Below are 16096 nucleotides of genomic sequence, written 5' to 3'. Positions count from 1 at the left end.
ATATAGGCCTTTGGTTTATCATTAATGAATTAGATCAACCCTGTTATCATAGTCTACCTTCTCTTGCTCTCTGTTAACTTCTATTTTTCATATACTTAACAGTGCTTCTAGCCTAAGTTCATCTTAAGAAACCATAACAATGTCAACCCTGTTCCAATCTAGAAGAAAGGAAAGGGCCTCGTTCGGATCAATCCACCTTATGTTGTAGCCGTTGCACCATATTGTCCATACTTTCCAGAAAAAAAAAAAATTGTAGTTTCTGCGTCATAAGTAACTATCCCATTCTTATTCATTAAATTAATCTGAATTATTTGTTACCAAATTCGTTTTAAAATACAACTATAATAAATATCGTAGGGTAATATTAGACAAGGATACATATTAAAAAATATTAATGAAAAAAGTATTGCATAAAAATCGAGCTTCTAATAATAATAATAAAGAAAGTGATTCCAATATGGATAGATTTCAAAAAAAAAATCTAAATTAAAATTATAATATTTTATCTATAATATATATAAAAGTAGGATGTTTCAATTTAATTTACTTCAATTGAGCCTTTAATTGAGTATCTAATTGAATGACAAGTGTCATATAATTAGAATCTTTTCTTTTTTTCTTTACCTTTGCCCATGGAAATGACTTTGTATTGATATAAAGCTTTTTGCATTCCTGTTTGACTCTTCCTTATTTCTCTAAAGCTTTTGACTTTTCCTTATTTCTCTGAGTTGGTTCTTCTCTTTTGCCTGTCGGTCAGCTTCTATCTCTTCCCCTGTCGCGTCGGACTCTCTCTCCTCTGTCGGTACTTCCTCTTTCTCTCTTCCCACTCAATTAGTTTAATGGTTTTTTGAGTAACATCTCCTCCGTCCCCATTTCCTTCTTCTCATTTGGTAGGCGGTTTTCATAGAAGCAGCATCAATTTTCTCTCAAGTACTCTCTTTCTGAATGCTCCTTGAAATCTGGTGTTGGGAGATGTTTAATTTAAAATGAAAATATTCATTTTTATTTTCTGTGTACTTATTAATTGAATTTGTTGATTTTTTTTTTCAAGGGAAGGGAAAGTATTTTCCTGATTTGGGTTTCTTTGGGTAATTGGTTTGATTATTGAGAACAAATGAAATGATCTAGCTTTTTGTGCAAAATGAATCTAATTTTAGAACCCTTTGAAATCTTGATTAAGAACCATATTAATTAACCCATTCCAAATGGATGCCACAATTATTACATCCATGTGGTAACATCTGCATTGCCATCTTATTTTGAAATTTAAACACATGATACCAGTATTTCATCTAAATTCTGAAAGGACCTATAATAATAAAGTTTGCCAACTAGAAACTCAATTTTGTAAAGCGTAACAAACAACAACAAATGCAAGAAACATAAGCATGTCTTTTTGTGCTTGTTTATGTAGACAAGCACATACAAATCGATTCTGAATCTGACATTTAATGTGCAATTGTGTGTTTGAGCAAAAAGTGGAAGAACTTAAACATGCAATGAAAGGCTTGAGGAAAGAGCTTGAGGCTGAAAAGGTATAAATTTTTATTATTTTCTCTTTATATAATCACAATGTTAGATTGTTTGATATGAACTATCTGTACATTCCCTCTAATATACAAGATTTAAACTATTTATTTGCAATGAATTCTTAAATAAGATCTGTTATAGTATGCAATTAAAAATTCTTATGCATTTAATCATTGTGTTGGTTGTACCAGCTTTTTTCATTTCACCTTGGAGGCAGTAGGTGTAGTTATTCTATTGTGCGGTTTGATTGTTTTGGTATATTTAAACCAAGATGAAGTAAGGCACAACTTCAGGCACACAAGAAGTATGTTAACGTTTTATGCAATGAACGTGGATGAAAGCTTAGTATCAAGCCATGGTATTAATGTCTCTCATTTTTAATGTTACTAAATCTGTTTAAATGTTCTAAGATTATTCCTTTGCAAGGGTTATTGAGTTGTTATCTACCAATTTGATGGTCTTATTAGAACTTTTTTCGAAAGTTAAAAAACCAAGTGGAATAGTTGTTGGAGAAGAATATGTCAAATGTTGCTTTTTTTTTTTTTTATCAAAGGTATCAAGAATTTTTATTCAAGGGTAGTTTGAATGTTGTTATTAACTTAAAATACTACAACTTTATAGGCTTATGATTTAATTTGTTCATTTGTTTTTAGATTTCCTTTGCCCATTTGTTCCCTTCTTGCTCGCTGCTTTGTATTTTTATTAACACATACTTAAGAAATAGCATTTAGCCTTAGATAAGCACTTAACAATACAATATTCTCTTCTTGTCATTATATACTTAAGAAATAGCATTTAGTAAATGTCATCATTAAATTTTCAGAATTCTTTGGTTTGCTTTTATTTATTTAATTTAAAATTACTTGAAAATAATAATTTTTAATTTTTAATACTTAGAGGATATATTCATATCTTATTAATTGCAATTTAATATTATTTACTATTTATATCCTCTTGTTTTGTATGAACTTGTATATATAGTATTTAGCCATCTCTTTTATATATGAATGTTTAAAATACAATAAATATGCATCTAATTCATTGAACAATTTTTTTTTAATTCTTTGGTTTGCCTTTATTTATTTCAGTAAAAAATACTTTAAAAAATAATTTTTTACTTTTATTGGATATTTATTGGAATTTAAATAATATTATTTAAACATGAATGTTTAAATTTCAATAAGTATCCATCCAATTCATTGAACAAAATAAAAAAAGTCTGCTCATTTCTCAATATACATAGCACACAATCATCATTGAATAAACAAATACACTGAATTTATAAAACTTTTGCCATTCATTATATATATAAAAGACAAATACTACTACAAATTTGATAATATTTTTCTCATTTTGTTGTTTTTGACATCTTTGCTTTCAATGATCAGCCTCTCAACTGTCATTAACCTCTCTTCTGCCTACTGGCTAGTTTTCGTTTCTTCCCCTGTTGAGTTGAACTCTCTTTATTGTGACAGTATATAAGGGAAAAGATTGCTTTTACTTCTTTTTTTTGTAAGGAAAATGCTTATTTTTCTTTCAGATATATTTTTTTAGATACAAATAAATATGAAAACCTTGATGAAAGATTGAATTTTACTTTTTCATGCCCACCCAAAAAAAATTTTTGTTTCCCCAATTGAAGGGAAAAAAGCTATCAATAAATGGCAGACAGTTGGCTTTAGATGACCCATTTGAAAGTAAAGTAAACTTGGGGAGAATGATTACATTCCTTGTTTTTGTGTTGTTATTTACTATGAGTAATTAGTAAAAAAGGGGACTACTGAAAGGGCCTAATGTATCTCAAAGTAGGAATCCATAATAACAAATTGAATTTGGAACCTTGATTAACCATTAGCCAAGGGGAGTCACTATCAAAGGTACGATAACTCCAAACATGATATCTACCTCGATTCAAATTCTGCTACTGTTGTGACAGAAAAAAGAACGATTAAAAATAATATTTATGTCTTAACAACTAAGGACTTAATGCTAGAAGAACCACAAGCGAAAAATCAAAATCATGTATGTTAATTACATTACTTTACTAATCTTTTACTAATTCAACTTAAAAGCTTATTAAAATTAGACGCTAAACAAATTTTATCTTTTCATATATATAACAGGTCTAGCTGAAGCAGCACAATAATAGAAACCAAACAAATGAGAAAAAGACATATCTCATAGTCGTCTAATAGTGTAATTATTTTGTTTGACCAAAATAGAAACTTTTTTTTTTTGGCAATTTGATTTGCTTATGGTGTTTCCTTTCGATTATTTTATTATCTCTTTTACTTAAGAAATTATTACTACTATATATAGTACTAAAATAAATTTATCCTTTACCAATTTTTCAATGATTGAAATCAAAACAAATAACTATTTACAATTAATATCAATTTATCTTTTTCTCTACAAACAATTTATCTTTTGAAAATATCAAATTGAAATCCAATACAATATAATCTATATTTTTTATGATATTTTTCGTAGCATAGTTACGAGTATCATCCTAGTTCATATATAAAAGGAAAAAATGGTTTTTGGGGATAAATTTCGTCAATAAAAAAATTCATGTAAATTAGAGCCAGTGTTTTTTTTTTTTTAATTATTATACATATAAGTAAAAAAAGAGAGAAGGCTTCAAACGTGTAATACGGGCTGGGCAACATAAAAGCCCATGAATAATCTAACTATATATAAGGCTGGGCCCATTTTTGATTTAGCTTAGAGGACTTTTCCCAATGTAGAGGTGGCACGCTGCTGCTGGCCCATAGTTGTCCGCAAACCACCCAAATTTAGCCCAACTCGGCTACAAAAGGAAGCGAATGGGGCCACTCTCCCAACTACGATAACGACTCAAAGCGGCACGAACGAGCGAGCGAGCGGGGAGGGAGGGAACGAGCGAGCGAGAGAGAGGGAGAGAGATCTTCTTCTGCAAATTTTAGGGTTTTGGATTGGTCAGGTCAGTGAGCGCCAAAAATTAACATAAAAGCGAAAACTTCTTATAAGTCTTGATTAATGCTACAATTAATTGGCTGTTTTTAAAATTAAAAAAGAATTTAAAAAATGGTGAATTTGATTTCGTATTTGGTGATGATTCTGTGTGAGAAAGAGCGTGTGCTTATTGTGTGCAGGAAGAGGAAGAGAAAGAGGAAGAGACGGAGTGTGAGAGATTTATTAAGAGAGGAATTTTGTGTGAGCTTTTATTGAGTGTGTTAGGGTTTTCGACGATATTCATTTCTTGGCTTAAATTCTCCGATTTTCACCATGGACCGAAAGCTTGTGGTTAGTTTTCTGTCCTTAAATCTTGTTATTTTGGTAAAAGATTGGATTTTTATTGATGGGTTTTTTGTGATTTTGTTGAATTTGATGATCTTTTTTATTGTAGGTTTTGGGAATACCGTGGGAGGTGGATACTGAAGGTTTGAGGAAATATATGAGTAAATTTGGTGATTTGGAGGATTGTATTGTCATGAAGGTTCTCCTTTTTTTCATTTATTTCTTCTTTGAGTTAATTTTTTTTTTCTGGATTTTTCTGTATTTTTTAACTTGCGATTGATTTATATATGTAAAAAATTGTAATTTCCTTCGCTTAACTTGCATGGGCTGGTATTTTGTGGAGGCTGATGTGTCAGAAAGGTACAGACAAGAATTAGTAGAAGCTTCACTCTATGTGAAAATAGCCAAAGGGCATGAAGTTATATTCTGTTTTCTTCTTTACAAGTTTGTTTATCACGTGTTACCTAGGAGAACTGCTTAATTTTGTGGATAAATTCCTTTTCTTTTTCTTTTTCTTCTTCTCTCTCTTTATTTCTTCCATTATCTAGGAGCGCTCAACGGGCCGATCTCGTGGTTTTGGATATGTAACATTTGCATCCGCTGATGATGCTAAGGTAACCAGTAATTTTCTGTCCCTTACATATTTTTAATTGGGGGGTGTTGGGATGGGGGGTAAACTGCCATCACGTGATAACAAATTATGCTTTGTGTTTCATTTTCTACAGAATGTGCTATCAATTGAGCATTTTCTTGGTGAGAGAATGCTGGAAGTTAAAATAGCTACTCCAAAGGTTTAATTATATAAACTTATGCCCCTTTTTTGCTTTGAAAATTTTTGTTGATTTACTAGTCCTTTTCTAGTCATTTTCAATAGCTTCATTTTTATCATACTTCATAGGAGGAGATGAGAGCACCTGCAAAGAAAGTAACCAGGATATTTGTAGCCAGGATTCCACCATCAGTGGACGAATCAACGTTTCGGAGGTAATTAAGTGCAATATATGAATCATGGTAGTGCTCCTTTTTTAAATATTTTCTCTTTATTTTTTGAACATGATATGTCAACTCAACTCAAAACATGCCTTTGTTGGTATGAGCTGACTAATCATGTTCAAAGGGTGAAGAACAAATAATGTGATCAGCTATACGAGGAATTAGTATAACATTCAATCTATTCATCTTTACAGCCATTTCGAGGAGTATGGTGAGATAACGGATTTATACATGCCGAAGGTACTCTTTCTCTGTCTATGTGTTTGTATGTCTGTGTCCTTATGGCTGCATGTAGTAGTGTTTTTGCTAGAATTTTTTTGGATGATTATGAACCATGCGTGCCACAGGATCAAGCGTCCAAAGCTCACCGTGGAATTGGTTTTATCACTTTTGCTAGTGCAGGTCAGTTTATCCTGCTCCTGACTTTGTAGCTTTCAGTTAATTTTCTGCATCAAATGGTTTGCATGCTCCAATTTGACCTTTTGGTTATTGTAATTGGTTGTATACAAGATAACAGTGCTACAAGTTATCTTCTTACCCTTTTTCCAATTGAAATGCCAAGTTGTGCAATTAAGAACCATATGTTGTTTAGAATTTAGTTATATGGTGGTCTCCTTTCTCCACTCATGTTATTTATACCAGTGAAAAGAAGGTTGATACTCGTTTAGTATTACAGATTCTGTGGAGAATCTGATGACTGATACTCATGAACTGGGAGGTTCTACGGTAGTAGTTGATCGAGCAACACCGAAGGCAAGTTACATCACTGCCAGTGTCTTTTGCTTTAGTAATTTACCTGTTTTACCTCTCTCAAGTTCAAGTTTGATCTTTTCATATAGGACAAAGCACAATTTGGTTTCTCATATTCTTTTTCCCTGGCAATGTCACGTATATGCTCAATAGACGTGGCTTTAATGTCACTTATTTGATATTATGTTGACAGGAAGATGACTTTAAACCAATAGGCAGAATGTCACAAGGTGGATATGGTGCATACAATGCATACATTTCTGCTGCAACTAGATATGCTGCACTTGGTGCTCCTACCTTGTATGACCATCCTGGCCCTGTGTATGGAAGTAAGTTCCTTCCTAGCAGAGACATTGGTTTATGGAATTATATTTATTCAGGTTTTCGTTTTTTTCCCTTAATGTTGAATTAGGAGGAGAATCTACTCGAGGGATGGGCAAAAAGATATTTGTTGGCAGGCTCCCTCAGGAGGCTAATGCTGAAGATCTTCGCCAGTATTTTGGTAGATTTGGGCGTATACTAGATGTTTATGTTCCTAAGGTAAGGTGATGAAATATCGTGTACAAATGAGAGATGAATTGAAGCCAGCTTATGAAGGTTTGGATGCTCATTTAATGTAGGACCCCAAGAGATCTGGCCACAGAGGTTTTGGTTTTGTCACTTTTGCTGAAGATGGAGTTGCAGACCGAGTATCTCGTAGGTCTCATGAGATTTGTGGACAACAGGTACATGGAAACAAGTTGTTTTTCATTTCCTCATATTTGATTGAGGCCTGATTGTGATAGAGTTACGTTGTCTTTAGATTTATGAGTGTTTGATAGCATGTTAAACAGGCCAAGTTCTTGGATGATATGTTTATTATGTGCAGCCATTATTGCCATTTTTCTGGTTATGGAAATTAACTCTAGTTCTTAGGTAATCCTCTGCAATTTTGAGGACTCTAAATTATGATTTACTGCCATAAATTGATTTGGAAAACATCAATTATCATCGTTGCTGCTGTGAATCATTGTGGAAGCGCCATTATGCACAAAGGTCACGAGGGAGTATGTACGGAATATATTTGTAACCTCAAAAATTTTATGACCTGTTATTAGAAATCTTTTGCAAGGCATTTACTTCTAAAAAATCTCTGCAAACTAGAGAGAGAAAGAGAGCAGTTCCACATAAGGAAAAAAGATTTTAAGATCATCTTGCAATGACTACAAGTTCAAATGATTAAATCAATTTAGTTAGCCCTATATAGTTTGCCATTTTTCTGAAGTGTACATGTATAGGCAAGCCTGCTTTCACCTGCAGTTTGTTATGTCCCTTTATTTAAATTATTATTTCAAGCTTCTATTCTCTGCGTATCGCATAAAATGTGATCAAAATGCCACAGCTTATGTTGATTCAAACTCATAAAATTTTACCAATGAACTTGCTATCCAGGTGGCAATAGATTCTGCAACACCTGTTGATGATGCTGGCCCTAGTTTCATGATGAATCCTGCTGGACCGTATAGAGGTTTTGGTGGTCCAATGCGCCCTTTTGGTAGGATGTATGGAGGCCTGCATTTTGATGATGTGAGTGTTTATGTTTATTTTCTCTTTTTTCTTTGGAAATAACAACTTTAACAATTAGACAATTACTTCAGGACTTGGGTGCACTTTCAAAGAAAGATGAACTAATTTTGAGATTAATCTGATTCTTAAGAAGGGGAAAATTAGTTTATATTCATAAGCAGCGTTCGTTATGCTTATTTATGAATTATTCATTTCGTGTAGCAGTGGGGTTATGCAATTGGGAGTGCAAGGCCATCGAGAGCAGAGTGGAGGTATAGGCCATACTAAGAAGTGGCCATGGTATTGCTGTGGAGATCGTTCTGGAAGGCAAATGTTGAACTTGTTAAATGATCTAGATGATTGCCTAATGTCATTGTGACTATCTTCTATTTATAAATCATGTTATATGGAGCCATACTTTTCAGATTGTGCAGAAATTATTCCAGTTGGAAATCTCTAATTAATGCATTTACTTCTAGTCTTGATGCAAATGATTAGTGTCAACATATTTCTTTGCTTAATTTGATTAAGCAAATGGTATGTGGAGGTTCAATTGTTAGGCAAAAGTGCAAATATTTAACGAATAGTTGGTAGGTGCCCTGTTAAATATAGAGTTTGTGTTTCTGTATTTAATACTCCAATCCAACGGATGGTTCACCAACACCAGTAGACAGGACCGGAGCAACCTAATGCCTTGGTAGTGGACTTTTGAAGCTATCACGGATGATATTTCCAGATAAGCATTTTTGTGTATAAAAAATCCCATCCGCCAAGAACAAGAGCTTGAAATCCGCATTTTCTAGGACCTGTGAATGACCCAATTCGGCTGCTCTAACTCAGATTGGAAAGACGGCCTAAGAATTCTAAGGTATTTTACATGAAAAAATAGGGAAGCCGAGAAACCAGCAGGGATATACAAAATTTGGGATCAATAAATCCAACGTTGATAAATGTACCTGGTGGAAAAGATTTGAACCCATGGACATGGAGATATACATTGCGAGAAACTAGTAAGCATGACAGGTGAAGCAACTGCGGAAGGAACTCATGCGGATGTTGAAGAATGATACCTTCTGAGAAGTCTTTGGAATCTGTTCATTCTCCTTGGCTGGCATTGAACTTCTCATTTCTTGGGCTTTCATCTGAGCCATTCTCAGCTTGCTCAAGATCTTATCCATTGATGCTGATCTCTTCTTTTCCAATTTCATCTGAGAGTAAAATACAGTACCGCATCAGTGCCCCTTGATTCTAGATGTTTGCCTACTTGGAAAAGCATCTCTTAAGCTAACATTAAAGCGTTATGATATCACATAGAACGAAAAGGTAAAGAGAAAAGGCGAAAAAGATTTTAAGAAAGCATAAGCTATTGGATAAAGAAACAATGACACAACTCCTGTGTGCATGTGAACCTCTAGTTTACGTATGGCTGCCTCAGCTTTTGCCCTCTGCAAATTCTCCCACGCGTTGATCTTTGCTTCCTCCCTATGCAACCTGAACATGAAGTTAAAACTTCTTTTAGAAAAGCTCCTTTATATTCCTGACAACTGTGTCTCACTCGATGCATACCTCAAGTTTCTGTCTAATATAATAAAGCTCCAGGGCCAGCCCCTATAATCATGGTGCAATATTATCTAGGAACTGAATCTTTGAAACTTCCTTGAACATTAAAGACAACTTATAGCATTGACAGTTACTACTCGGTGAAATTATGGAACTCAATCCTCTTCGGGAAAAGCCCTGATCTTGGCCCCCACTTTTGAAAGCTACATTGTTGACTCTATAAATCAAGGCAGAACATGTATTTATCTAATTTCAAGATTCATATTACGCGTTAAGGTTGCCTCAAAGTGTAAAGGAGTCTGTTAGCAGTGTTCATTTTCGGAATTTTCCTTTGTTTAATGGAAGATGCAGGACAGATATTAACGAACAGTGCACTAAAACATACTTTGAAATGCTTGTTGCTGCCTCTGAAACATCCAGAGATAAAGCAGAACCTGCCGTGTTGTTCTGGTAAAAGTCTTCGAAATCTGGCACGCCTTTCTCGATTCTTCTTGATCCATGTCTTTTGGGCCAGTTGGTCATGGTGGCTCGTTTGTCTATCTGCACTTCCCTGATGTCCAATTTAGAAGGATGATCACTGTTCTCCATAGCAGGCAGAGGAAGGATAGGAGGAGGTGAGTGGCAAAATGAAGATCTCTCTCTGGGAGAAGAGTGGCTGCTACTGCCCTCAGGGCTCATTTGTGTAGCCATATCCCTCCGTGAAACTACGCGAGAGATCATCGTTTCTGCATCCTTGATTTCATCAAGTTTTTCATCTGTAACAAATTGATCCAACATCAGAAAATTTGCACACAAATAAATCATGCATCATTCTGAAGCCCATAAAAATGGAGTTAACATGAAAAAGTCCTAATCCTGATGATGTACATCTTGTCTGACATCTAATTCATTGGTTTAAGTCTACGTCGAAGCTATAGCCTTCTTATAGTTTTTAACTTTCAATCCATCACTACATTCGGGTGTCTGGGCCAGAAAAAAGATTCTTTTGTGTAGTGACAGCAGTTCCAAGTCATAAACTCAGACAGAGACCTTTTTCCAATTCGAAGCTAACATTTTGCAGAATTTATGTAATTTTAATCACATTATATTTGCTCTACACACTTCATTATTAGTTACCAGGCAGGACTTCTGCAACACAGAGGTCCAAGCAGCTGCAAAAGTCTTAGCTCTATGATTATTCTGCCCTCGGGGTATGCCTATCTATGCAAGGACAGTTTACAGTTTCCTTCTAGACTCCAGATGCATCTTTAAGAACTTCACTATTTACAATGAATCATTTACTGGTTAATTAGATTTAACAGAACTGAGATTGATTGTTGGAATATCTGATCTGCAATTAGGAGTTTCATCATGATAAGTTAATTGGGTTTTCTGGGGCTTACCTTATCCTACTTTGGATTGGATGAACAAGGAAGGGCAGTGATTAACTAAATTTCATGCCTATGGAGCATACTACACAACCAAATTTGTGTTCTTTAACTTCCACAATCAGATCAGCAGATAAGTACGAAGTATAGCAGCCTAAGTTAAAATTGCAAGCAAAATTATTCTCAAAACACAGAAAGAACACTATACCTTGAGAGCTGGGCAATGAAGACTCACTGACCAAATCTGACCATCCAGGTATAATAGCGGATCGTGCCACATTACTATCATTCTGCACCATACAAGATTGTTCACCGTCACCGTCTCCACCAGCAACAGAGCCTCTACACCCACCATAATGAACAGAGACCCCATCAGCCATCAAAACCCCAGTAGAAAATGGAGACCCTGCCATTAAATTCCTCACGCTCCCACTACCACCACCATCAAGGAGCTGCATTGAAGGCGAGTAATTGGAGTAGAAAGCAATTCCAGGAGGCACAATCGGTCCACTTTTAGACTTTGGCCGCCTCTGAAGCTGATAGTTTGCATTCTTGCTAACACCGTAACCCAAAACGGGGCTACAAATCCACCTTTCAGCATCTTCCCATTTGGAAGGCAATGTTCTACCACTGTAAAAAGGTGTCAAAGATGAAGCACTGATATGTCTTCTGCTACAACCAGTACTATTAGCTGGATGTGGCACTCTCTCTGAACTCCACCCTTTTTGAGCCACCACCACGCCATTATCACGGTAATCTGATGCTCCTGGGCTTGGAAATGTAGCCAGATGGCTCAAAGAAACAGAACCTTTCTTCATTCACTCTCAATCACCACAGCAAGTCTTAGCCTGTTTGCATATACAGTACCACAAGAGCTAGACTTCAACAAAATAATAGTGACTCTGGCTTGCTGGCAAGCTTGTCTAAAAGGGTGATTGAGACAAGGAAAGAATTTGTTTGAAAGCTGATTTTTTTACCGTTCTTTTGTGGCTAATTATACAGATGGTCTTTTAATTCTTGCTTTCATTTTCTTTTCTTTTCCCTTTTTTTTTTACATAGATTTATGCTTTGCAGGATGCGATCCGTTTTTTGGGTACAAAGATTTGTTTGCATCTAGACAAGCCTCATGAAGGGTTGCATCATAGGATTGCAAAATGCCAAATGCTGCATCAAATCATTGAATACAAAGGCCAGGAATGTTGACGAACTACGCATTAAACGTTTTAACAGCAATCTCTATCAAAGACAAGGATTTTTTATCGTTTTCTACATATATTCCTTCTATTTTTAATGCTAGTTGGAAACTCAGATTCGACAATAAAAGAAAAATAAAAATGAAGAAAGAAAAGGAAGACTCGGATTCAAGTAAAATGGATATACCTAATCCCACATGCACGAGACAACAAAAAACCACAACAGGAAAAGAAAAAAACTACCATGTGCATATACAAAGAACGTTTAGCAATAAGAACGAGGCGGCTTCCCTGCGGGAAGGTTCCCCATTGGATGGGGGTTAGCATCTTTGTATATTGAGTTTGAAGATGGAGATTTAAGGGTACATTGTAACACTGTCAAAACATAATTGTAACAGTTAAAATTGAGTTTAGATTTACCTTTAAAAAAAAAATTAGTTTAGATTTAATAGTTTACCTTTGCAGCAAAAGGTTTGGAAGCTTTGAGCCCCATCCTTTTCTGGTTTTATTATTCATTTGACCATAAAAGGAAAGGGAAAAAACAAGTCCAAAAGCTGGTAATGAGAGTGTTAAAAGTACATAGAAATGTAAAGATATTTGGGGAAACTTGTTAAGCAGGTGAGTGAGAAGTTTCACCAGGAAAAGCATGTGGTTGGCCATGTCTGTGTGTGGTCCCTCAGTTAATTCTGTGGCAGTTGATGCCCATTTCTGTGTGTAGGGGCAGTGGCCTCACCCTATGTAAGGATGTGGACATCAAATCCAATTATAGATTATATCACCATAAAGCATTACACATTTATGCTTCCCAACGCATGGCATATTGCATTTCCACCGCTTGCTAATTTATCTGTTTCTGCATAGGCCCTGGCCATATGAATTATAGAGCAGCTAAATAATGAGCACCTTTTTTTTTTTTTTTTTAATTTTCAACCCATAAAATCCTGAGGATATATAGTTGTGAGGTCCTTTTTCTTTTCCCTTTCTTTCTTTCCTTTTTAATATTTACAATTAATTTTTACAGTTATATAGTTTTAACCACCATAGGAAAAGAATCGTTTACACATGATCAACAGTCAAAATCTTGTACTAGTTAAATTGTAAAAGATATTGTCAACTTGGTTTCCCATCCATTTGTAAAGGTTTGGTTTTTATTTAACATTTTTTTATAAAATTTTCATAAAATTCAAATAAATGTTATATCAAGTGTTTCAAAAATAAATAAATAGAGTGTTTCAATCTCATAAACAATTCTGAAAAGAGTATAAACATGGGCATGACAAGTGTTTCGAAAATAAATAAATAGAGTGTTTCAATTTCCTGAATAAATAGAGAAATCCTGAAAAGAGTATAAACGTGAGCATAGCAAGCATTTCAAAAATAAATAAATAGAGTATTTTAATCTCATAAACAAGTAAAGAAATTCTGAAAAGAATATAAATATGGACGCTGCATATCTTTAATGATCTTGTGATATAAATACTAAGTATCTTTAAATATGACAAGTTCAAAACAACAAGCAGAATAATATTTTTAAAGTAAAATATTTCCCGGTGCCCTTAAAACACTCAACACCAAGACCCCAAAATTATTGTGACAGAAGGGTTCATGGCATTAGCCAAAAACCATGAAAAAAAAAAAATTAGGACAGAAACAGAATAATGATTCTTTCGCTGAGAGACACACACGCAAAAAAGAAAATAAAAGAAATAACGAAACATTGATTGAAGACTTCATGATGCATGTACTGGTTTTTTTTAGAAGCAATTATTATGATATAAGATGTATTTTGGGGGCCCAGTTTTTTAGATTTTTTGTCCTTGAATATTTGTAGTCGATTATTTCACTTGATTGCTACATTTTCTGATGTTTTATCGACAATGATTTTCAATGCTTAATATCTTATATCTCACAATTTCTCCATTCATTAATTTTGCTTCAAATTTCAAAGAGCCACACTCTTAAATAAATAATTGAAACGAAATAAATTAAAATTCACTCAATTTTTGTGTGGAGAGGATTTAATGCTTCCCAAGCTCTCGGACCTTGAAAGGTACATCTTTATTGTTGGAGTTTGGAGAGCTTTGGACATTCAACAGTGATGGTGGAAGCAGTAACAGTAATGAGCCTGCCCCAAACTTTCCCTGATGGAGACTCAGCCCAAAGCTCTTTCAGACTTGGACGAAACGTATTTGAAATTTATACATACGTTATACGTACACATAGATATATTGAATAAATATTTATTATATAGTAATAATACGTAACAATATCGTTAATCGGTAATTATTTATATAAAAGAAACATGGCTTTATTGTGATTTACGAATTGTATTTGTCTGATTTTTTGTAGTGTCAATTTGTGCAAGGATATTTTTTTTGTTTTGTTGCATTATGAATATTCTTATAATTTACTTACTTTGAAGAATTTATTTAATTAATGTTTTTAAAAAATTAATTCTACATTTTTTAATGATAAATATATTTACATGTTATTAAGGAAAATACTTGAATGCTTAATAAATAAATTTTTAAATACTACTAAATTAGTTCAAATTTTTAAAATGTTACTACTAGTTTGAATATTTTTTCAGATACTAGTCTAAACATAAAAATTTAAGCATGTGACTCACGAACATTTAATTTATTTTTTTCTCAAAATACCTATTCAGTCCCTATTTTTTCAATTTTATCTAATTTAGTCCATGAATTCAAAATCGAAATAATTTAATCCATTGATTTTGAAAATTTCTTCAATTTAGTCTCTTTCTAACGGCATCTAATTTTATTGTTAAAGAAGATGACGTTAATGATGACGTGACGTTGAGATGATAATATAACATGCCACATGACATTAACGTGATAACATAGGAATACCACATGGCACTAATATAATGACATGTGAGTGCCACGTGGCAGATCAAAAAAAATTTTAAATAAAAAATTTTATCACGTTATAGGGATTAAATTGAAAAAAATATATAGTATAGGAATTAAATTCAACAAAATTAAGATATCGAGTGACTAAATTGAAAAAAATATTTAAAAATATAAATATTTAAGTAGATTATTGATAAATTTATTTATAAGTCAAATATTTAAATGTAAAAGATTTATAGTATTAGAAAATATATATAAATACTTTTTACTGAATTATTTGATTCTTAAATATGTACATTAATTTATCTTTTATATTAAAATTAAATTTGAATTATCCTTCTATAAAAAAAAATTTTGAAAAAATTTCATACCTAAAGTCAAATTTAGATAAATAATTTGCATTACATTATAATAAAATAATATAAAATGATAAAATAAATTTTTTTTCTTCTATTTATAATAGTATTTAAAATTTATTTAGCATAGTTTTTAACTTGAACTGAATTCAAATTAACAAAATAGGTTGATTTGACTACAATTTTCACAATTTACAAATACCCATTTTTTTTGAAATTATTCAACTCTTACTCAATTTACCTGTTATTAAAATTTACTCAATGTTCTTATAAAATGATTTTATTTAAGTTCAAATACTACAATCAAATTCTGTTAAATTTGAATTTAAATTATTAATTTGGGTCTATAAAAAATTTATTAATAAAATAAAATGGTACAAATATTTACAGTTATATTTAAATTTATCAACCATAAATGCAGTTTTTAATTTAAAAAATTTCAATTTAAAAAATATAGCTTAAAATATTAAATAAAATAAAAACATAAAAAATAAATAAAAAATTTAAATGATGGAGCTCAAATTTTATAACTTTAATAAGTGGTTTGTCATGTCAAAATTAAGTAAGTTAGAATGAGAAATTATTTTTATAATTATTGCTAACTCCATATCTCCGTTCTTCATTTTTTTTTAAAAAAAACTAAATTA

The 16096-nt window shown here is 32.9% G+C and overlaps 2 protein-coding genes across 5 annotated transcripts; one reads left to right on the top strand and one right to left on the bottom strand.

Moving 5' to 3' along the window:
• On the top strand, positions 4356-8588 carry LOC18611133 (heterogeneous nuclear ribonucleoprotein 1). 3 transcript variants are annotated; one of them, XM_018128205.1, is made up of 14 exons: positions 4356-4492; positions 4665-4815; positions 4919-5008; positions 5358-5423; positions 5535-5600; positions 5708-5793; positions 5997-6042; positions 6150-6204; positions 6479-6555; positions 6746-6881; positions 6965-7092; positions 7173-7277; positions 7984-8118; positions 8323-8588. In XM_018128205.1, the coding sequence occupies exons 2-14, from the start codon at positions 4798-4800 to the stop codon at positions 8383-8385; spliced, it is 1071 nt and encodes a 356-aa protein (XP_017983694.1). In that variant the 5' UTR covers positions 4356-4492; positions 4665-4797; the 3' UTR covers positions 8386-8588. The 3 variants fall into 3 exon arrangements, with proteins under 3 accessions (XP_017983694.1, XP_007047268.1, XP_017983696.1); XM_007047206.2 differs by having other exon boundaries at positions 8320-8588; XM_018128207.1 differs by lacking the exons at positions 4356-4492; positions 4665-4815; positions 4919-5008 and adding an exon at positions 5079-5169 and having other exon boundaries at positions 8320-8588.
• Positions 8651-11987, bottom strand: LOC18611132. Of its 2 annotated transcripts, XR_001929581.1 has the most exons (5): positions 11233-11987; positions 10043-10412; positions 9507-9588; positions 9054-9305; positions 8651-8903 (listed from the first exon to the last, which is right to left on the bottom strand). XR_001929581.1 is itself a non-coding variant. In XM_018128193.1 (4 exons), the coding sequence occupies exons 1-4, from the start codon at positions 11840-11842 to the stop codon at positions 9105-9107; spliced, it is 1263 nt and encodes a 420-aa protein (XP_017983682.1). In that variant the 5' UTR covers positions 11843-11987; the 3' UTR covers positions 8831-9104. The 2 variants fall into 2 exon arrangements, 1 of the variants encoding a protein (XP_017983682.1); XM_018128193.1 differs by having other exon boundaries at positions 8831-9305.

This window comes from Theobroma cacao, chromosome 1 (assembly GCF_000208745.1).
Source record: "Theobroma cacao cultivar B97-61/B2 chromosome 1, Criollo_cocoa_genome_V2, whole genome shotgun sequence".
NCBI classification, from domain to species: domain Eukaryota; kingdom Viridiplantae; phylum Streptophyta; class Magnoliopsida; order Malvales; family Malvaceae; genus Theobroma; species Theobroma cacao.
The sequence above is the reverse complement of the archived record's forward strand: the minus strand, read 5'-3'. Positions and strand labels throughout refer to the sequence as shown.

Excerpts from the sequence above, each read along its gene's own strand:
- LOC18611133 (XM_007047206.2), top strand. Across the intron at positions 5,009-5,357 it reads AGGATTGTATTGTCATGAAG|GAGCGCTCAACGGGCCGATC; the intron begins GTTCTCCTTTTT and ends TCCATTATCTAG. Across the intron at positions 6,882-6,964 it reads TCCTGGCCCTGTGTATGGAA|GAGGAGAATCTACTCGAGGG; the intron begins GTAAGTTCCTTC and ends ATGTTGAATTAG.
- LOC18611132 (XM_018128193.1), bottom strand. The coding sequence starts at position 11,842 with ATGAAGAAAGGTTCTGTTTCTTTGAGCCATCTGGCTACATTTCCAAGC. Across the intron at positions 10,413-11,232 it reads TTCATTGCCCAGCTCTCAAG|ATGAAAAACTTGATGAAATC; the intron begins GTATAGTGTTCT and ends AATTTGTTACAG. Across the intron at positions 9,589-10,042 it reads GCAGCAACAAGCATTTCAAA|GTTGCATAGGGAGGAAGCAA; the intron begins GTATGTTTTAGT and ends CTTCATGTTCAG.